General features: G+C 37.9%; 1 protein-coding gene across 2 annotated transcripts in view; it reads left to right on the top strand.

The window, feature by feature from the left end:
* MAP3K21 (mitogen-activated protein kinase kinase kinase 21) overlaps positions 1–22514 on the top strand; it is a 51779-nt gene that overhangs the window by 16862 nt on the left and 12403 nt on the right. For both annotated transcript variants that reach the window (XM_038533886.1, XM_038533887.1), the window contains exons 2-5: positions 33–213; positions 6121–6269; positions 7100–7275; positions 15023–15263. In XM_038533886.1, coding sequence (XP_038389814.1) covers positions 33–213; positions 6121–6269; positions 7100–7275; positions 15023–15263 — 747 coding nt within the window. The remainder of the gene's footprint in view (positions 1–32; positions 214–6120; positions 6270–7099; positions 7276–15022; positions 15264–22514) is intronic.

Genomic DNA, 22514 nt, shown 5'->3' with positions numbered 1-22514 from the left:
AATTTTTTTTTATTTTTTATTTTTATTTTTAGTTTTGCTACTTGAGAGGATAGAGCATGATGACTTCTGCAATAAAACTTTGAAGATTACAGATTTTGGGTTGGCGAGAGAATGGCACAGGACTACCAAAATGAGTGCAGCAGGCACCTATGCCTGGATGGCGCCTGAAGTCATCAAGTCTTCCTTGTTTTCTAAAGGAAGTGACATCTGGAGGTAAGCAGCACACTTTTTGCTTTTACAGATGTCTGCAGAAACTGGTTGCTACACTCCCTTTAAAAGAGTCAGAGTTTTCAGTAACTGAGTGTAATGGAGAATACAAAATCTTTTTTGAAGATTCTGTGTCTTTGGTCAAGGTGTAATTACAACGGAACAGGTAACTTGAGGTTTTTATTGTCATGACTTCCATTTGATAGGAGAACCGTCTTGTTCGATTAAAACGGATTATGACTTGAGTTAACGGTAATGCCAAGATTTTGCATGGCCTGTCCATAAACAAAAATACATTCTTTCTTTTTTTATGTAAAATTTTGATTTCTCATAATTATTAACAGACAGTAATTTCATGGAAAAAGCTTGAGAAAGAATTTAGATCTGCTCCCTCATTTTGTAGATTGCATCATCTAAAGATTAAAGCTTCCAGCTTGAGAATAGAGGGCTGGACCAAATGGGATCCCAAGTCAGCTGGATTTTCCATTCAGCTGTGTCTCATTGGGACATAAAGATGCTATCAATAATAGAGCAACAAAGAAAATTCACTCTGTTACGGTGTACCAGGAGCTTACTTGTCTTTTTTTAATGCTCATCTTCTGTAGGTAGTATTAAAATTCCAGATTTTTTTCTGTTTTTTTTTTTAATGATTTTATTGAGATATAATTTGCCTATCATATAACTCACCCATTTAAACTTTACAATACACTGGCTTTTAGTATATTCATAGAATTATGTACTCATCACCATAATCAACTTTTAGAACATTTTCATAATCCAAAAAAGAAATCCATGCAGCTTGGCTGGCCATGACTCCCACACCCTATCCCTCTCAGTCCCAGGCGACCATTAATATTATGTTTTGTATCTTTAGATTTACTCATTCTGGACATTTCATATAGATGCAATATGTGGTCCTTTGTGACTGGCCTCTTCAATTAGCATAATGTTTTCAAGGTTCAAGTTGTAGAATGAGAATTTCATTCCTATTTATTGCCAAGTAATATTCCATTGAGTGGATAAGCCACATTTTCTTTATCCATTCATAGACATTGATTGAATCATTTCCACCTTTTGGCTATTCTGAATAATTCTGCTGTGAACATTCATGAACAAGTTTTTATAGGGACACAGGTTTTTAATTCCCTTGGGTCTGCACCAGGAAGGAAGTTGCTATACCCTTCAGTAACTCATCATTTGAGCAACTAACAGACTGTTTTCCAAAGCACCTGTACCACTTTCATCCCACCAGCAGTGCATCAAGGCCCCACGTCTCCATGTCATCACTATCACTTGATGGTGTCTGACTTTGTGATTCTTACCATCTTAGTAGTTGTGAAGCAGTCAAGACTCCAGAGAGGGAAAATGTCATTTGCTAAAAGTTTATATCTGATAAGTAGTAAAATTGCTATGAGAACTCAGATGTGACTTGCAAATTTGTGATCAACAAAAATTGTTTTTCCCCCTTAACCATTGGATGCAACAGAAGTTACTCTCTCAAATTCACATACCAAGTTAGTAGCAGAGCCCTGTTGGTTGGTATAAGTCCCCAAAAATTCCTTTAAATTTAAAGCTTATCCTCTGCATTTTAAATATAACTTAATTGTTCTACTTATGGCTTTTAAGAGATTTATTAACTGGGATGCCTGGGTGGCTCAGCAGTTGAGTGCCTGCCTTTGACCCAGGGCGTGATCCCAAGATCCAGGATCAAGTCCCACATCAGGCTCCTTGCGGGGAGCCCGCTTCTCCCTCTGCCTATGTCTCTACCTCTCTCCCTCTTTGTATCTCTCATCAATAAATAAATAGAATCTTAAAAAAAAATAAATTTATCAACTGTGTTGGGGTTCCAGAGTGCCTTAGGAATGTTTTGAAAAACACAGAGGCTTGAACCTCATCCCTCACTTGATGAATTAGACTCTACTGGTAAAGCCTGAGCAGATGTGTTCTTATAAAACATTGTGTTTTTCTTGATTTAATTATGATAGTTTTGGGGTCATACTATAACACCAAAATACTTAAGTGAAATAGGTGATTCCTTTGAGAAATTATACTTCAAGACTCAACTAATAAATTCATCAATGCATCAGTTTTACATTCAAAGTAACATTACTAAAAAATGAAAACAAAAACAAAAAAACAAAATAATATTACTTAAGACTATAACCATTTCACTTTGTGTGCTCCTTTTATAAACTGTATAGTTACAAACTGTGTAAATGCTGGACTATCTGTATAAATGCTTTATAGCACTTCATCTATTGTGAACAGAGGAAAATCAAGAAATAAGCAAAAAGAATTCTAAAACTAGCCCAAACAGGGGTCCTTAAGTCCATACACTCATTGGAGAGATCTCTCAAAATCTGTTTCTTTTTTTTTATGGTGATTATATATCAATAAATTTTTATTATTGATTTACTTATCTATCTATTTATTTATATATTTTGGTTTCAGGAGTAGAATTCAGTGATTCATCACTTACATACAACACCCAGTGCTCATCACAAGTGCCCCCCCTTAATGCTTCTCATCTATTTGGCCCCTCCCCTACTCACCTCCTTCCATCAACCCTTAATTTGTTCTCTATCACTGAAAGTCTCTTATGGTTTTCTTCCCTCTCTCTCTTTCTTTTCACTTCCATCTCTTTCTCTTTCTTTTCATTTCCATCTCACTTTTTTTCCGGTTCCCGTATGTTCCACTTTTCCAAAATCTTATCAACAGCTGTTTTTTCGTGTGTTATTAATCTCATCCAGTCTGACAGGTGTGAGGTAGTATCTTGTCGTGGTTTTGTTTTATATTTTCCTGTTATGAGTGATGTTGAGCATCTCTTCATGTGTCTGTTGGCCATTTGGATGTCTTAACTGTTCATGTCTTCTGCCCATTTCTTGACTGGATTGTTTATTTTTTGAGTGTTGAGTTTGATGAGTTCCTTATATAAGATATAAGAATACATCAGGTATTCTTTATAGTGTTGGACACTAACCCTTTATCAGATATGTCATTTGCAGATATCTCCTCCCATTACATAGGTTGCCTTTTAGTTTTGTTGATTATTTCCAAATCTTATCCCAAACAGTTTGGATTATTCCAACCAAACAGTTATTTCTAACTGTTTTACAAGTTGATTATCTGATTTTCAGTAAAGTAGCTAGTGAAGAGGGAAGAGGGTTTCTAGGTTGGTAAAAGTTGGCAGCTGAAAACAAGGTAGGTGATAAGAAGAGGGAAAAAAACATGAAATTCTGTGGAAAGGAGTAGAAACTACTGACTTTTAGAGCCACCTAATTGTGGGGCCAAACATCTCCACATACCTGTAGAGTGCATTAATTTGCTAAAGCATACTCAAGTCCTTGATGTCAGGATGCGGAAGGGCAGGAAGGCCCTCTCTCTGAATTGCACATTTCTTTGCTTTAGAATCTCCTTTTATAACATGCACATAAAAATAATTTCATTCAAGAGAGGTGACTTTACTCTGTGCAGTGGACTAGTATACTAGCATAGGAACTAGTACATTTACTAGCATATTCACTGATCATCTCTCTGTTTTCCCTCCTTACTGATTATTATAGCACAAAGTAATTTAGTCGTTGCTATTAGATTTTTACAATATCTCCTGAGATTACCACACTTCCACAGAGCCAGTGAGCAAGCACTGGGACATTAAGAAATTTCCTCAGGGTTATAAAGCTAGTAAGTAACATACTCATATCCCGGGCCTGGGAGCCAGGTTCCTGCAACCACAGCCATTGCTTATCAGGCAACCTGAGTTCTCAGGACGCAGCTTTATTTATACTATTTCCTACCCAGTTTCAGAGAACAAAAGAAAATGCATTATATTCTATGAATAGTCCCATCAAAATATTTCTATTTTTTCCACATTGTTTTTTTTCCCCATGTGGGTCTTTAAAGTAAGCCCTCTGCTCTCTAGAAAAATGACCTGTTTTGAATTATTTGTTCTCTGAGACTCCCAAGAAGCAAATTTAGGTTGTTGTTATTGTTTATTTTAGTTTTGTTATGTGCTAATGAGAATAGCAAAGAAGTGGCTTTGAATTTAGACAGTTTTCAGTGATCTTAAGGATATTTTATGTTCTCTGCTCTGAGGTGATTTTTATTGATTGATCTGTGAGTTAAATTTATTTATTCTTGCAATTAAAGTATCTCTGCTAAGGAACCATAATGTAAATATTTTTTAAGAAACTAAACAGGTTTCTTTTCTTAACACTAATCTTTGAAAAATACTAGTTTCAACTCAATTGCTAATAGTTATAGTATTATATAATTTAAAAACACTTTTAAATAAATTTCCCCCATTTTTTTCAGTATGAAACACTACTTTGAGAGGGTAGAGCAGTCATCACTATTACTTACAGATCAGTTAATTCACAATCAGCTGTTAAGGACTTTGTGAGTGGAGACATAACTAGTAAGTAGTGATACTCCCAAAACAAGTCTGCTGCTTCTAGGTTCAGTTGTCTTCCACGGGTGCCCTGTTACTCCCCCGGCTCAGGGAAGGAGCCTGGTCTCAGGACCCTTGAACTCGAACAGCTTCACTTAGAGCTGAGAAAACATCAGCTGGAGGATCCCCATTGACTGGGCACGTTCTGTTGTTTCTATATTCTTATTCTGAATGTTTTTTCATAGATAGTCTAGAGTCCAATAGGCACCAATGGAGAGGTCTTTAAATGAGAGGTTATCATATCTGGGGTGACCTGAACCTGAAGTCCAGAGAGTTTCCAGCTCTTTGCAGACCAGATCTCCATAGACAGCTTGTTCTATTATAGCTGTGAAGCTCTGAGTCCCTACACATCTCTTTAGATCATAAGAGAATCAAATGAGACCCAGAAGTCAATTCCATAGCCAAATTTAAATAGTTTTGTGAGTGTGTGTGTGTGTGTGTGTTACTCGAGCTCTTCTGAATTTCCTTTAGGCATATTTTACTACCTTCTGTCTGCTATTGTGAAAACTATGCTTTAATGTTCCATATAAGCAACGAACATAAGAAATGAGAATTAAGTTACCCCTTTAAATTTCAAACTCTTTTGAAACTTAAAGCTAATGATGTTTTCAAAGATTAGAAATGTATATAGGACCATGCTAGTTATGTTAGTACAATTAAAAAAAAATAAATATGACTGTTGCTTATATGTTTCAATTTAAAATCAAAAGGGACTTCTGGAGTGACTGATGTTTTATGTATTAACAAAAGATAATTTGTATTTATGTTTTGACAAAGATAAAGAGAAACTAAGGTACAAAGGGATACAAAGTTACAAAGAGGATGTGTTTTGTCCCACCAGCAGGCACAAGGAGGCCCATGCTGATTTTTTTGTCCTTAACTATTAAACAGTATGGTAGAAACATTAAAATGCTAATGGAGAGGCAGAAAGATAAACAATTAAAATAAAAATAAAAAATATAAAATATAAAATAAAAATATAAAATATAAAATAAAAATATCCAGCATGGTTTCATCTAAGCCCTGTGGTACAAAGAATGAGATTTCTGTGGAGTTAGAGTGTTCAGTGTCCTGACCATCCTCAAGCGGTTTAATTCCATAATAGAAAAATGGGATAGAAGGAGAAACATTAAAACCAGCACATTGAAGTGTTACCTGGTCCTCGACCCGGTTTAATTCAGTTATGTATTTCTCCTACACTTTTCCTATTCATTCGATAGTTTTAATTCCTGTAATGGATGCATAGCTGATGTCTGAGAAGGTGTATACTTGCATGTGTTTGGGCGGTTTGCTGGAAGAGCCCACCTCCCACCTTAGGATAAGTGTCACTTAGGGATTTTGTGGGAAGAGAAGATTTTTAATGAGAGTTGGATGAGGGCTCTGATGGGTTTATCCCACCACCTGTGTCATAAGGAAAAGTCATCATTTAGCCTATTTAACTGTATGGCGATTTTGCTTTGCAGCTACGGAGTCCTACTGTGGGAGCTGCTCACGGGAGAAGTCCCCTACCGTGGCATTGATGGGCTCGCTGTGGCTTATGGGGTAGCAGTCAATAAGCTCACCTTGCCCATTCCATCCACCTGCCCTGAGCCATTTGCCAAGCTCATGAAAGGTATTTGTGCACACCTGTTTCTGTGTGTCTCTGGATTGGCAAGGGGAATCACTCAGGAGAACATCTGGGTATTTTTTAACCCAAACAGTACTTTCTGTGATTCTGATTTTTAAATGCTTTTAAGCAACTATCCTAGTTTATGAATTAGAAAACTTATCTTCAATCCAAGATGTCAGGTAGAGTATTGGTGGATTAAGTAACTTTTTAAAAACCAATCTAGTTTTATCAGTGACTCATTTATGTATAAAATCCAACCAAATGGTAATAAAGTTTTCACCAAGTACACTAGTAGCATTCGAAGACCAAATTTAGTTGGCTCCATTCTCCTATTTTAAATTCTATGTCATGATCAAAAATGTTTCATGATCTTAACTGGCATGGTTTTGCTGTGACCTTATCTGTTTGATGCTTGTCTTTTAAAAATTAACTGGTTCCTTTTGCAAGCAGCTAGTTACCTTCCTTCATTATTAGGCCATTTCTTAGAACCTCTCTTATGATTGTAACCTTTTAGAAACTTCGGTTTTCTTGGGTTGAGTTCTAGAATTCTGTATCTATAAATTACTTGGCCAGAGTAGCTTAGGCCCCTGAAACAGGGTTCATGGTAAGGCATGGACTGCTTACACCCACATACTGATGCTGTATAAGATAAACAACAAGAGCCTTACCTAATAGTAAATATTATGCATGCCACCGATCTGGTCACTGTGTAAAATAAAATTTCCAAACCATTATCAGTTGATTTTTAAAATCTTCAGCAGACACAATCAGCATGGGCTGATAATCCAAACCATACTGAGACATGGAATTAATGTGGTTCTTATTGATTTTAGAATGCTGGCAACAGGACCCTCACATTCGTCCCTCATTTGCCTTAATTCTTGAACAACTGACGGCTATTGAAGGGACAGTTATGACCGAAATGCCTCAGGAATCTTTTCATTCCATGCAAGATGACTGGAAGCTAGAAATTCAACAAATGTTTGATGAGCTAAGAACAAAGGAAAAGGTGAGAAATATATATTAATTGCACAATATACCCACATTTATGGAGATTATGGAAAACATGACTCAAGAACTCTGTTAGCATTATTGTAAAAGACTTCCAGGCATGAATCTTTATTGATTCTTAACTTCCAGTTAAAAGAAAACAGAACTGCGCTTGAAATTTATGATTAGAAAAGAAGCAACCTTTTTATTAGGAGAACTTTCAAATTAAAAAATATCTAAAAAAAAACCCAGCATACTAAATATAATTGTCAGTATCTTGTCATTTTGTTCATCTCTTTTTCTCATTATCATCCATTTTTTAAAATAGAATACCTTAAATTAAATCCTTGACTCATGTCATTTTACCCTTAAATCTTCAAATGTATCTCCAACTGGTTAGAATTTTAGAAATAACTTTCTTGCCATTAAAATCTAAAAAAAGTAACAGCGTTTTCTTGATATCATATAATATTCTATATTCAAATATTATAGTTTGTCTCAAGGGTATTTTTTTTTTACAGTTTTTGGTTATGTCTTTTAAGCCTTTCTTGATCATGGTATCTCCCCTGCCAGGCCTTTCTTTATGCTAGACCCCTCCCCCAACACACAAACACACATACACATACCCATCATTTTAACTCTAAGGCATTGCTTTGCTGGAGAAACTGGGAAACTGTAATTTTTTAACTTTTTAATATGATGAGTTAAGTTCTAGGTGTTTTGTATCTTTTAAGAAGTAGTACAGAATACACACATATATTAAATGTGCTGATTCTGCATTCATATCACCATGTACAGAGTGCAATGTGAACAGTGAAGGCACACCTCACTGGCAGGCAGATTAGCTGGGAAGTGAGTTCAGTTTGCATGGTCTCCTTTGGTGACAGACTGGCCCTGTCACCTCACAGCCCTTGCAGGACCCCACCTTTATAGCATGGTTCTATATTAAAATAGCACTACTTATTTTCTTAAGGACACTTTTGTAGTACTTGAGCACTTTGATGAGTCGAGGTTTATTCTGCTCATCAAGTGTGTAACTGTTCAATAGGTTAAATTCTGTTGTATGTGCAATAAATGTCTGGACAAAGTACAACATTGTAAGCTTTTGATAACCTTTGTGAAGCCATGTAATTGTCCAGGAAGGAATTCTTATACCTCATACCTTTGTGATTCTAAAAAGGTAGAATTCTTTTTAAGAGGGCAGTAATGCTTTGCTATATAGAGTCCACTTGCTGATTCAAATTGATGGCATTGAAACATTGTTGAGAATCACTTTCCTATGTTAGAATTACTTGGACTTCTGTAGTGCAGCTCCTTGTTAAGTCTCAAGACTTTTCCATTGACTGTAATACTAAAGGCCTGTAGTCAACCCAAGCACAAAGGTCAGGGCAAAAGAGGAAACAACAAGTTGTGGTGTGAATAGATGTGCCCAAGTGTTTCTTGGGCTAATATATATAATACTGCACATGATACCAAGACATCGTATGCCCACATTCTGTTCATGAGTAGCTTATGTCTACTGTTGTCTTGCTGAACTGGAAATTAATACAAGGCGTATCATAGGTATCCCCAAAAGTGCAAATTGTTTTCTTAAAAATACATATAATTTAAAAATGTGTCTAATGGGGAACTTGTTCTGAGTTTCAAGGTTATGTTGTGTTATTGTTTTGTTTCCTCAGCAAACATGTTGACTGTGTACTGTGTGGTGGGAGCAGTGTTAGAGTCCAGGGATACAAAGATGGATATGACGGTCTATAGCCTTAAGGTCCATAGAATTACAGGCTAGGGATTTGGGATCTTATTGATAAGTTTTTAAAAGGGGCTGGCTATGTATCTTGGCACCATTTTCCAGGCCAACACTAACGTCAGAACCTATTCCTCACCCCCTGCCCAATTTTCCTTCATTCTACTTTTTCTTTTCTTGTCTATTTTTTTTTGGGGGGGGGGGCAATGGGATTACTGTTCTCATAGGTACCCAGTCTCGGAGGTCTTTGAAGATGTTTCTGGTGGCCTCCTATCTGACAAAGACCATCAGTGGGAATGCCTCCCCTCATCTCTGTCGTCCTTACTTAGCACCTGCACTATTGTGTCAGCATTTCACCTGGGTGCTCTGAGTGCAGCTTTTCTCCCCCCACCACCACCACCAGTGACCCTTCTACAGTGCAAATCTTAGCATCCTTCTTCAATGGCCAAACCCTTTTGCTTATTAATTTCCTTTGTCCTAACATATTTAGCCTCCCTTTGTCACAACCATACTGAATCTCCTTCAGTTCCTCTTATACTATGCTCTTGATTTTTGGCCTTGGCGTACATTCTATTCTCTGTCCAGAGTACTGTCCCCTCCCTAGCTTTAGTTTCACCTCACAATTGCAGGCTCCTTTACTGTCAGTCCTTCAAAGCTCCCTTCCCTCACCAGGAACTACCAGACAGACTGTGTTATAGCCTCCCACACGTCCCTTGTCAGGCTGCACTTAGTCCTGCTTCATTGCTGTTTGCTTGTATACTTGTTCTTGGTTTGCCTTTTCTGCTAGATTATAAGTTCATCAGCTGTGCTCTCTTATTCTTGGTCATTTTCATCCACACCATTGAATAAAGAAAGTGCTCAGCACAAGGTAGATATGAAATGAATTAACCACATGAAATTTCTTAATATGCTCTTGATATATATTCTAATAAGTGAGGGATATTAGCAAGTATTGTGATCACATTATTACTGCTATAAGTGAAAAGGAATTTAGGACCTATCCTGAATCTTATACCATCAAAGAGGTGTACAACTCAGCTCTTTCACTTCTGCTTATATGCCCTTGAAAGACTCCCACTTATGTGTATGGGGAAATTTCAGTTGGTCACTTCAGCATGGTTCGTAGAAATGAAAACCTGGGAACGGCCTCAGTGTCCTTTACCAGGGAATAGACCCCTCAACCGCTGTATATTGATTCAGTGGAAATCGGCAGACTAGTTAAAATGAATGAATTCTAGCTATAGATTTCAACATGGATAAATCTCAAACATAAGGTTGAGTGGAAAACACGAGTTGCAGAAGAAGAGTTACATTAGATACCATTTATGTAAATTTATAAAACACATAAAGCAGTGCCATTCCAATGTACAAAGAGTGAAGGCATGCATGAGGGAAGGGTAGAAAGCTCATGAGGCACAGCAGATCTGCGGAGGGAAGGGTGAGAATTGGAGTTGGCCGCACACAGGATTTCAGCAGATCTGAGATGGATAAGGTAAAAACTTAGCATCTAGTAAATATTGATGATGAGTGCATGGGTATTTGCTATTCTCTCTTATTGTAGTATATTTTAAATATTTCATAACTTTAAATAATTAAAGACTAGAGAGAAATATGTAAACTGCTGACATGTTTTTTCCTAAAGTTTTTTTTTTTTTTTTCCAAGTGGTAGACATAGATAATTCAGTCCCTTCTTCGAACTTTCGGTATTTTCTAAGTTTAAAAATATAAACCAGATGAATGCAACCTGCGATGGTGGGTTTGATAACAATCAAGTTTTAAAGAGCCTCCCAAGAAGTATGGCTTGGAAGGCAGGAGAAGGAACCTAGGAACCTAGAATCCAAGCTGAGCAAAGAACAGAAGGGGTACACAAGGGGATGGTAATTTCGGGGCTACCCTGGCATACTGGAAGAACTTGAAGGGAGGAAATCTGCTACATGTTGTTTCAGAGTTGGGAAGTAGAACTTCTTGGGTGAAAGCTCCAAGGATTAAAATGTAGTCTCTGAATCAACAACTTTCAGATGTTTAGTGCAGACAATGGTGTGGTAGACTGTACTCAGCTTCCTTCCCTTGAGGGATTCAAGCAGACTAAGGGATATCTAAATGGATTCTAAAAACAATGATAGACTCCCTGCCTCTCTTTTTTAAACGTGTTTTTTTAAACACATTTTTAGCGGAGTGCTGAAACCTACAGCAGTCGAGCAGAGTGGTTAAGACTGGAGCCTGACCTCTGGCTAGAATTGGAGGTCTACAATTTGCTGACCCAGGGCTGTTCCCTCTCTGCCTGCTTTCTCACCATCAAATGTCCCAATAAGGTTGCTGTCTCCCTGGGGTGGTGGGAGGCTTACTGAGCGGTATATGCAGAGTGCTCGGAGCAGTGCCCGTTACTGAGCAAGTGCCAAAGAAAGTGGTGGCTTTGACTGGAACCAGAGCAGGCTCCAGCGGCCACTACCATTCCCTGGTCCAGGCATTCAGTAAATCAGACTCCTCCAAGCAATAAAATGCTTGAAAATGATTGACCAGATTACTTTTTAAATCTTGCATTGAGTTGAAGAATGACTTTCAGTGATATTAATAGTGATATTATTAATAAGTTTCTTGAAAACTTTAATACATTGTGTTGACTTAATATGATAGAGAAAATATTGACTTTTTAAAATACTTTTCCATATTTTTCTGAGGAATTCTAAGATTAGATGTTTAATAGCAAAAGAAAAAGATTTTGGGGAATGAGAGTGGACTTTGAGGAAAAATAATTCATAGGATTTACAACCTAGAGGTGATATTATTAATAACTATTATTTATTTATTTTAATTATTGATAATTATTTATGACACTACAGAAGAGAAGCATATCCAGTAAGTTAACTCTTACTATATACATGGTGTAAAAGTCAAAAAACGTGCTTCAGGAATGCATCTTTTCTCTTTCTCCATTTGGAGGTTTATAGTAGTTTATTGGATATTTGGATTCATATTTTCTAGCTATTCTGTAGTGGTCTTTGCTTTTTATTTTTTATGTTATTTTTATACAGTGCCCCTTGAAAATACAGCATTCGTGGTATCTTGTGAGCCTTTGCCTTAAAATTAAAGAGAATATATAATGCTTTTTTCCCCCCTCAAAGGTTTCTCAGTGCATCTTTTTTGACAGAGTCAAAAGCACAGTGTACGTGCACTATCTCCCTTTCTTGTTCACTGATTGCTTAAGGTAGGAGGCGTCAGACTTGGAATTAATGGTCAGTAACTTGGCTGTGCTCTGCATTACTCAGTAAACTGTAGCCGCCACAGATAACAGTTCCTCCCTAAATTCCTGGCTGCTTATCTTTCTGTGTCTGTCTTTGTGCTTTGGGTGCATGCACCTGTTTTTGAACCACTATGAGTAGGCATGTCACCATTAATGATTAACATCTACTACCAGGAATCTGGATTTGCCATTACTAGAATGGCCCATGCCAAGCAATTAAACAAAAATTACTGCTTAGACATCTCAGCAACCAGCAGAATTTTTGGGTGTGCTTCATAATCTCAGAGTATTCAATGGGGTTCTAATACCCCAGGCTCTTTTTTTTTTTCTTTTACTTTTGAATGTTTTAAAATTCACTTAGAAGGAAGAATATTTGGCTGCTTTTTTTTCCCTCTCTCTTTCTCTCTCTCTTATAAAGTCTTGGGCAAGTGATTTTTTTTTTTTTAATTTATAAAGTCATTGTCAGAGGATTCACATTTTAGTCTCAGGCCTGGAATTAAACGTGGTTTTTTCTTCAATTATTTTTAGTAGTAACACACAAAAAAAAACTAGTTGAATTTGCTGCCCTTATCTATTCCTCATGCCATGTCATTTCACAATAGCTAATTGAATTGATAACAACACCATTGAAAAGTAATATCTTAACAAAAAGGGCAGACAGGAAAGAGTTAAGTATCCTCTGTTCCCAAATACAGGACAGCAGGATCTCTAGTTTGGACAAACTGGTTGGAGAAGGCCATCAGTTAAATAATGGAGTCCAGAGTTTTTTTCTAATATGTACCATTTTCTTTTTTTTTCCTTTTCACATAATATATAGTAATTTATGCCAGAAGCAGTTTAATGAAAAAATACTGATCTATTAATAAGAATCAGCTGGTACCTATCACCAGAAATGTCTTGAATATCAACTGATCTGAAGCAAATCTTTGCTTTTGCAATTTTATGAAGATTTTTTAGAAAAAAAATAAATTTAAGGAAATTTCAAAGGTGAATTTCAGCCCACTTTGGTAAATTTATAATAAATTCAGAATTAGTTTTATCTGAATAATTTTTCATTTTGTTTTTTTGGAGCTTTCTAGACTCCTCTTGATATTACTTATTTGTAGAAGGAGGATCTTCTTTGTTTTCCTCTATGATAATTGTACTGACAAATATCCTCCACGTATTCTTTGAGCCCATCTATAAAAAGTCCAAGGGATTGGTAGAGTTGATAGTTTAGCCCCATAATTCAGCTCTGTTTCTTCCATGAGCTTTATTTTATACTGTTTTTTTTTTTTTCATGCATCAGTATTCTTGAGGTGGGCTGTGTAAAGTGGTTTGGTTATATAAAGTATGACGTGTTTGCCCACTGCTTAGAGCTCCCAGGGCTCACAGCCTAAAACTCCATCTGAGAAGGCATCCACTGTTTCTAACAAAGATATTGGTATGAAGATGGCCTAAGATTAAATTTGCTGGAACAGTGTAAATAAAGCTTGCAAATGCTTTGATTTCTGTGTGAGTACTCGGTTTCGTAGCAGAGTAATCAAGAAAAGAAAAAGTAGTTCAGCACTAAAAGGAATATTTATGTCTCTGGTAAAGGACAGATCATTTGATAGAAATGAAATAAGAATGGAGATGTGATTTAAAAACTTTGTAGAGCTCTTGGTTTTACTATTGAATACCTGTTTCCTAATAGGAACAAAAGTACAGTTGACCCTTGAACAACATGGGTTTGAACTGTCTGCTTATATGTGGCTTTTTTCAATAAGTACAGTACGGTAAGTGTATTTTCTCTTCATTGTTATTAACATTTTCTTCTTTCTAAGCTTACTTCAGTGTGAGAATATACTATATAATACATATAAACAATGTTCTTTGACTTAGAGATTTTCTATGAAGTTAAGTAATTCTGAAATCAAAACCAAAAGAAAGTTAGACTTTAATCAGTAAGTATTGTGACAGAGGGACTTTTATAACCAATTCATTAGATCTGTGTCTAAAGTGATACTTTGCATTCATTTATGAGGTCCTGAAAAGTTCATTTTCCATTGACTTGTTTTAGAGATGCTCATTTCCATTTCTGATCTGGGCTGTCAGCTTACTTCTAACACATTAGCTTTGTTTTCCCTGTAATCTCTCCACCATCATGTTTCCATCTCTAAGCGGATCCTTTTCTTAAGAAACAGTTTATTTATTTATTTGTGAGAGACACAGAGAGATAGAGAGGCAGAGACACAGGCAGAGGGAGAAGTAGGCTCCATGCAGGGAGCCCAATGTGGGACTCAATCCCGAGACCCAGGATCACACCCTGGGCTGAGGGCAGACACTTAACCGCTGAGCCAGCCAGGTGTCCCTAAGCCAATTCTTAAATAACCTAAAGTTCTTCCAAAGAAACCTGAACTGCAGTCTTTTATAAGTAGAATAATTATCCTTTAATGAATCAAGCTTTAACTTTTGGCTCTATTTGGAAAAGGGTCATTCACACCTGTACTTAGTTGCTCTGTGTTAATGTTCATTTCATGTGTCGGGTGATCACACAGGCTGGAAGATGAGCAAGAAATGTTAAAACAGGGTGTAAAATAATTGCGATGCCTTTTGAGGACCATAGAACCAAGAGTGCTTGACGGAGCCCATGCAAGGCTTTGGTTGTGGTGTAAGCCAGTGCTGTGCTAGGAAGATCTTAGCCGCGGCTGTCCTGACTGCCCGGAGAGCCGCCCCAGGAGGGGCAGAGTGGCCAGGGGTGAGCTGAAGCCCTGGGGCACGCTGCTTCCTGCTCACGCCCCCCGTGTGCTCTCTGCCCAGGAGCTGCGGTCCCGCGAGGAGGAGCTGACACGGGCTGCCCTCCAGCAGAAGTCCCAGGAGGCGCTGCTCAGGCGGCGGGAGCAGCAGCTCGCCGAGCGGGAGATTGACGTGCTCGAGCGGGAGCTGAACATTTTGATATTCCAGTTAAACCAGGAGAAGCCCAATGTCAAGAAGAGGAAGGGAAAGTTCAGGAGAAGTCGGTTAAAGCTCAAAGATGGCCATCGGATCAGTTTACCTTCAGGTACGATTTCTGTCCTCATGTTTCGTAAGAATTTTGAAAGTCATCTGTGTAATCAGCTTTGCTCCTTCAGCCCTGGGAAGAGATGGGGGAATGAGATTTTAGAAGGGTAGCTAAGGATCTTCACTGGCTAGCTTCAGTTCATGGCCATGACATCAAGACCTAACTCACGTCCTCATTCACATGCAAAACAGCATCAGCGCCTTGTGCGGGGCCAGTCCTTAGCTCTCCGCATGCTTCCATGTAAATGGATTAGTAGATGGACTCCTTTTGAAATCCAAGCAGAATTCCTTTTAGTTCATGGCACTGAACCAGCATTGCCTGGCGTGTTGAAAAAATCCTGAACAACAGAATTACTTCTATTTTGTCATTAAGTTGCTTCCACAAAGATCTCTAATGTCATCTGGTAACTGACTTCATTCGGGACATTGAAGATGCTGTTAGCACCTTCAACAAAATGTATCAAGTACTTTGATTCTATGCCTGTTAGTTTTCATCTGAGACACAAGTATTTTTAAAAGCTTCCCTAGATTTACTGGTTCATTTTCATACCTCCTGGATTTTAAAACATTGTGACAGTTTTAAACATGTAATGTGTTAGAAGATACTAAACAGGGGTGCCTGGGTGGCCCAGTGGGTTAAGCATCTATCTGCCTTCTGCTCAGATCATGATCCCCAGGTCCTGGAATGGAGCCTCCTTTTGGATTTCCTGCTTGGCAGGGAGTCTGCTTCTTTCTCTCTCTCTCTGCCTCTGCCTTCTGCTCTCCCTACTTGTGTTCTCTCCCTGGCCAAATAAATAAATAAAATCTTTATTAAAAAAAAAAGAAAGAAAAGAACAAATATCAATTCGTGAAATTAAATTCTTTAACATTACATGTTACGTTTGATTTAAGGAGAAACCATATACCCTCCCTGCCCCCATATTTTGTGGTTTCTAATACTGGGGAAGAATGGTGGCAGAACAAGAGCTGGTGGCACTTTTATGGAATGTGCATTAAATATCTCTATTTCTGTTCTCCCTATCTCTTCTCCTCTCTATATATGTATCATATAATAGAGTCTCTTTAAGGATGCTGGTGTCCTAAGATGTTTGTTAATGGCATGGAAACTGATTTTAAATAACTGTCAACAGTTTTGTTTTATATAAAGTGTGTATAAATTGCCTTGGAAAATTACTTACTACAGAGTATTGGAAGGCTTGCAACATAATGTGACATTTTAACATTAGGTTATTACAGAAATCCTCAGTTGATCAGAAAATCACTGATATGTGACAATCACAAGTACACTGTATACATTATGGATTATTTAGTTTGCTGAAGTGAGGATAGGCTATGAGTCCTTATTCATTTTACCTTTGACCCCTCTGGGGGAAAATAGATACTTTTTCAGGTTCTCTTCTGATGTTTGCTTTTTAGCCAAAGTGTAACTTGGGTGACCACAGACTGTACTGTCTTGTATGTAAGACATGATTTAAGATAGACTATTTTATTTATGATGAGGCTTCTACTTTTAAGTATAGATGATAGAACAATTCAGAGAAGCACTCATAGGCGGTTTTTCCAGTTCTTAACTACATCAGCCTTCTATCTGTATTGTGACTATGTTATCCTGACTTATATTCCTGATTCCTTGGGAAACTTTGGAGGGGGGTGGCCAGTGAGAAACCGATGAAGAATAAACTTGGTAGAAAAAAGTAAATCATTCCAGTGATTATTTAATCTTCAGTGGTAGAATGATTAAAGAAAAAAATATTATTACTCATTATTACTGAGATCCCCTTTCACTCCTGTTTTTCTTCTCAAATCATATTTGGCCAATATCTTGTATTCATTTAAGGGAAACTGAATGTATTTAACTATTTTTGCTAGATTTGTATCTTTCCTGGATTGTATCATTTGGATTTCTCTTTATGATAATTTTAGTTATACATTTATTTACCTTGTGGCACTTAATAAATGATTCCAGTTAAAACATACAACCCCCCCCCAAAAAAAAAAAAAAAACCATACCTGCCAAATCTGCTGTAATCCTAATCCATTTTGAAGGAATGAAATTCAATTCCGTAATTTAGCATGGCCTTTACCTCTTCTGGCCACAAGGTGATGCTACAGTGTGGAAACTTTCTCTTCAGAATCCTCCAACTCTTCCTCCCACCTCCCTACACACACACACACACACACACACACACACACACACACACATTTTACTTGCACAGTGCCCCAGGATACATATCCAAAGATCCAAAGAGAAGAATGAAGCAGGATACAGATCCAAAGATCCAAAGAGAAGAATGATAACTATAAAATACTATTTTTTTCTTCAGGAATTTTGCATAGTATAGAAGAGAAAGCAATTATCTTTGCCTTAAGTTCAAGGAGATTACTATCTGTTAGAAAATTCTTTGGGTTACCCAATGTTAGTACTATTTAATGGTGTACTATTAAGGAAGAAACATCTGATAGGCAGTAGATTGAATGGCAGTGATACTTTCCTTTCAGTATATCAAGTTACTTAAACCCCCTTTGCAAGAATTTTCCCTCTGTGTAGCTAGTTTAAAAATTTTCTCAGAAACAGATTTGAGACTCCTACAAGCTGAATTTTAATATCTGTGCCTGTACCTCTTTCAAAACCTTGTTGTTACATGTGAATAATTATCTCATAATTTTGTCCTTTCAGAATCACGAGGATAACTTTTAATTTTAGGCTATTTATAGCTATGATGACTGACAGCTAGAAAACTCAAATGTAGTTCTTCCCACTGGCAGTCCTTTTTGAGGGCCTAACCAAATAAGGATAGATCCTTACAAAATGAGACAATGTAATCTAAGACAAGAGTTTTTAAATTATATTTTATGAATTCTTGGAATATGTGGAAAGAAAAAAGTGATCATGGTTGATATTTTTCTATTGTGACCACTTTTATCATTCGCTCTGCATTATGTTTATCTAAAACCAAAGTTGTGATTTTAGAACATATAAAACAAAGCAAAGAGGTTTTGAAGCCTTCAGAAGTTGGAATGTTTCTAAAGCAATAGCATTCCAATCTCAACCACTTCCAAAATGCCAAAAGCCTGCCACAATCATCTGCCTCAGGTATGCGAATGTGAGAGTGGGTGTCTGTAAATGGAAACTACTACTACTTTCAGAGTCAAAATGATTATTCCCCCCCCCCCCAAAAAAAGATTATTCCCACTGACACTATCCTGAAACATTGCCAATAAAAATACTAGCACAGGTTTTATCCAAAAGCCTGTGGACCTCATGAAAATCTGTCATGAGAAAATTATTCTCTCAAGTATGAAGAAAAATAACTTCAACTAGTTTCCTAAACATGTAACTGAGACAGAGTCAACCTTTCACCACTTTATAGTGGTGAGACAAGGATATTTATAATAAATGATATTTTTCTTTATGTTTAAAACATAAGGAGTGCCACTTTTTTGAGAGAAGTCAGACTCTTTTAGAAGATCAGAAGCGCTCTGCACCTTAGGTATTGTTGAAATCCAGTTTTGGATCTTTGTTACTCCTCCTTGGCCTTACAAATGTTCTATGCTGGTTACCTAGCCATCATTTATTCCACTTGGTTTATCATTCACATGCTGTGGGTTGGTTCTGTGTTCTAGTTCTGAGGGCAGCCAGAGCTCGCCTGCCTCCTGCCCTGGGGTAGAGTCTTCCAGAGAATTTGCTTCCAAAGTGTTGTGACATATCACGGGTCTAGTTGAACTTCAATCTAAAATAAACTCTTTTGTATCTATGGGTAAGAATATTCCTTTCTTTTACTTTTCACCCTATCCCCCAGTCCAATCAGTCACCCTGTCCTGCTAAACTGTTTTCTTGCACCAGTCTTCACTTCCAGTCTGCCTGGTTAGATCTTTAATTTTTCTTACTTGATAGATGGAAGAAGCCTCCCATTGGGTACTTCATTTTCACTTGCTTTGTCTTCCAAACCACCATACACCCTGCTATATATTTCTCAGCTGTGGACCGTAAGCTCCAATTTGATTCTGCTGCAAAACCTTATGCCATTCTCTCATTCAACAAATACTTGCAGATTTACCATGATCAAGTAGTAGAGATTACAAAAAAATAAACATGATCTCTGCCCTTATGTTACTTATAATCTTAAACAGAGAAAATATTGATTCAGCAAAGATGTCCTAAGTGCCTTTTATGGGTGAGGCACTGTGCCAGCCTGCAGTGGGGTCCTGCTGTGATGGAGACTGTACAGCCTCTGCTCAGATGGAGCTGACATTGTACTGGGGGCAGAGATGTGAACCTTAAGCTAATAATTACTTATTTACTTGCTAAAATTATTAACTATTGTGAGGGAAGGGTCATATAACAGTGATTAGCAGAAAGATGTCACCTGCTCTAAGGAGATCATAGAAATCATCCTAAAGTAGTTACATTTAAATTGAGACCTGAAATTGAGAATTGAGCGAATACAGAGGGGGAAGGAAGAGAACAGTCAGGGAGCACATGCAAAGAAGGCTTGGTTCCTCCAGGAATTGAAAAAGACCTCTGTGGTTTGTCCAGGGGTCAGCAAACTGCACACCATGGGCAAAGTCCAGCCTTCACCTGTTCTGTGCAGCCCACAGCTAAAAATGGTTCATGTACTTTTAAATACTTGAGAAGAATAAGAATGTTTCATGGCACATGAACATCATATGAAATGTAAAATGCCATTTCCACAAATAAACTTGTATTAGAACGCATATATGTGTCATGTATGATTGATTTCTCACTAAATCAGCAGAGATGAGTAGTTGTGACAGAGGCCGTATGGGCCATGGTGCCTAAAATATTTCCTATGTGGCACTTTACAGAAAAAGTTTGTTGACCCCTCATTCAGACCATAGCAAGTGACAGGAGAACAGGGCAAGATGAAGCTGGAGGCATGAAGACCCCAGGCTTGGACTTACAGAGGCTTCCAGAGTGTACTATGATTTTTATCCCTGTTAACTTAAGAAGCAGTGCAAAGCCTTTGAAGAGTTATCAGTGGCGGAATGACATGGTATGGCATACATTTTTAAAATGTGCACCTGGCTGTTGTGAACTAGACCAGAGGGGTCCCAGTGGAAATCAGGAAGATCAAAAGAGGAACTGTGGCAGCTCCAGCATAGAATGGTGGTGGCAGTGAACTAAAAGAATCACTAACTTGCATCGAGCCTACGTTATGTCCTGAGCCCCAAGCTAAGTATTCTCTATACTTCTTTTTTAAATTATTATAATTATTTTAGATTGTATTTGTTTATTTGACAGAGCACAAGCAGGGAGAGTGGCAGGCAGAGGCAGAGGGAGAAGCAGGCTCCCCTTGGAGCAGGGAACCCGATGCAGCGCTCAGTCCCGAGACTCCAGGATCATAACCTGAGCCAAAGGCAGACGCTTAACTGACTGAGCCACCCAGGCGCCCCTCTATATTTCTTTGTATTTAATTGTTCATAGCTGTCCTACAAAGTAGGAATCATGACTTATTTTCCATTTTTATACATGGAGATACTGAGATGCCTCCTGAAAATTCATGTGGTTGATAAATGCTAAGCTGTGATTAAGATGTGGAGCTTGCTAATTCCAGAAACTAGAATCTAAATTTCTCAACTATAGCTCTCAGATGAATCTGTGACACAGAATTTACAAGAGACTTTGGGTTTGCTTGGATATGGAGGGTCAGGAAAAAGAAGACAATATTAAAAATTTTCAGATATCTAGCATGAATGGTTGAAGAGATGTCTCGCCTGCCAAATTCCAGCTCCTCCTCATTTCAAATACCAGGTGGTTCTTTAAAAGTATAAAGCATAATTTTCAAAAGTATATATATATAATTTTCCTAAAAAGGAAAATTATGGCTCCCTTGCAAATACAATATGAACATATGTCAAAGATTCTTTTTTTAAAAATTTTATTTATTCATGAGAGACAGAGAGGCAGAGACACAGAGACACAGGCAGAGGGAGAAGCAGGCTCCATGCAGCAAGCCTGTTGTGGGACTCGATCCTGGGTCTCCAGGATCACACCCTGGGCTGAAGGCGGCGCTAAACTGCTGAGCCACCCGGGCTGCCCCTATGTCAAAGATTCTTAACCAACTCACTAATAATTAGGAGAACCAGTTAAAATTGGTTTCCATGAGGATTTGAGGAGCTGAGTATTTATGGGCAATTTAATAAGGGAATGTTAGGGTTAGATTGCTAAGTTAAATACAGACCTGGTTAGTGCTCTGTGTGGCCATAAACTATAACCTTTGGGATCATCTTTCATACCAGATAGAAATTGTTTACATCATCACCAGACAGAATCTATAAATTAACCTCTGCCCCTACCAAGTTGTAAAAACAGCCACTAGAAAATCAAAGGTTAAGCTCAGCAGTGTGCTGAAAGAACATCCAGTAGTTTATTTTACCTCTGCCTGAGGTTTTGATAACTTTCCAACAGTTGACAAACTTTTTGCAGACGCTCAGTCCTCTCCCCTCTGGTAATATTAATGCTTCCTTCCATATATTCCCATAGTTGTTGGCATACGCTTTCCTGACAGTTGCCCACATGGTGGTTAGGTCTTGGGACTACAGAGTCCTTTTAACTGGGCCAGGGTTGGGGGAGTTTTCCTTGACCCTTTTAGGGGTATTTACCAGGCTGGGTCTGAAAATCAAACTGTCAAGGACAGTTTTACTGGGGGGTAAAAAGCATAAAAAATTATATAACATAAGTTTGACATGACAGGGAGCCTTCATCAGGAAATGAAGACCTAAAGAAACAGATGGGAGTATTTTTATACTAGGTTTGATGAAGAGTGGACGGTTGTAAAGAAATGTGATAGGTTAAAGGGGAGGAGTAGCATGTCCTGAACCCCTGAGGACCCGCATTTTCTGTTTTAATGACCACGGCAGTGCTATGCAGTACTGATTGTTTCTGTCCAACCTTGAGGAGACGAGCTCAGAAGGGCTGCTTACCAGTTGGAGGTCCACAGTTTGTGACAGAACCAAGACTCGTTAAAATCCAGGGTGTTTCCTCTTTCAAATTTGTTTTTAACAATGTTAGACTACACGAAGGTAACTCCTCTTCCCTAGAAGATGGTTAGGTTCTAAGAGTACTCAATAAGGCCTCTATGGTTTGTGATGATGTGTCTGACTGCACCTAACGTACCATAGGTTCTGGGTCATTATTTATTGACCTGAACTCCGGAAGATAAGAAGAAACAGACCCAGAAATACATCCTTCTTACCCTTTGGCAAACTTTGCTCTTATTGCCTTATGCTG

The sequence above is a fragment of the Canis lupus genome, chromosome 4, assembly GCF_011100685.1.
Source record: "Canis lupus familiaris isolate Mischka breed German Shepherd chromosome 4, alternate assembly UU_Cfam_GSD_1.0, whole genome shotgun sequence".
NCBI lineage: Eukaryota > Metazoa > Chordata > Mammalia > Carnivora > Canidae > Canis > Canis lupus.
The sequence above is the reverse complement of the archived record's forward strand: the minus strand, read 5'-3'. Positions and strand labels throughout refer to the sequence as shown.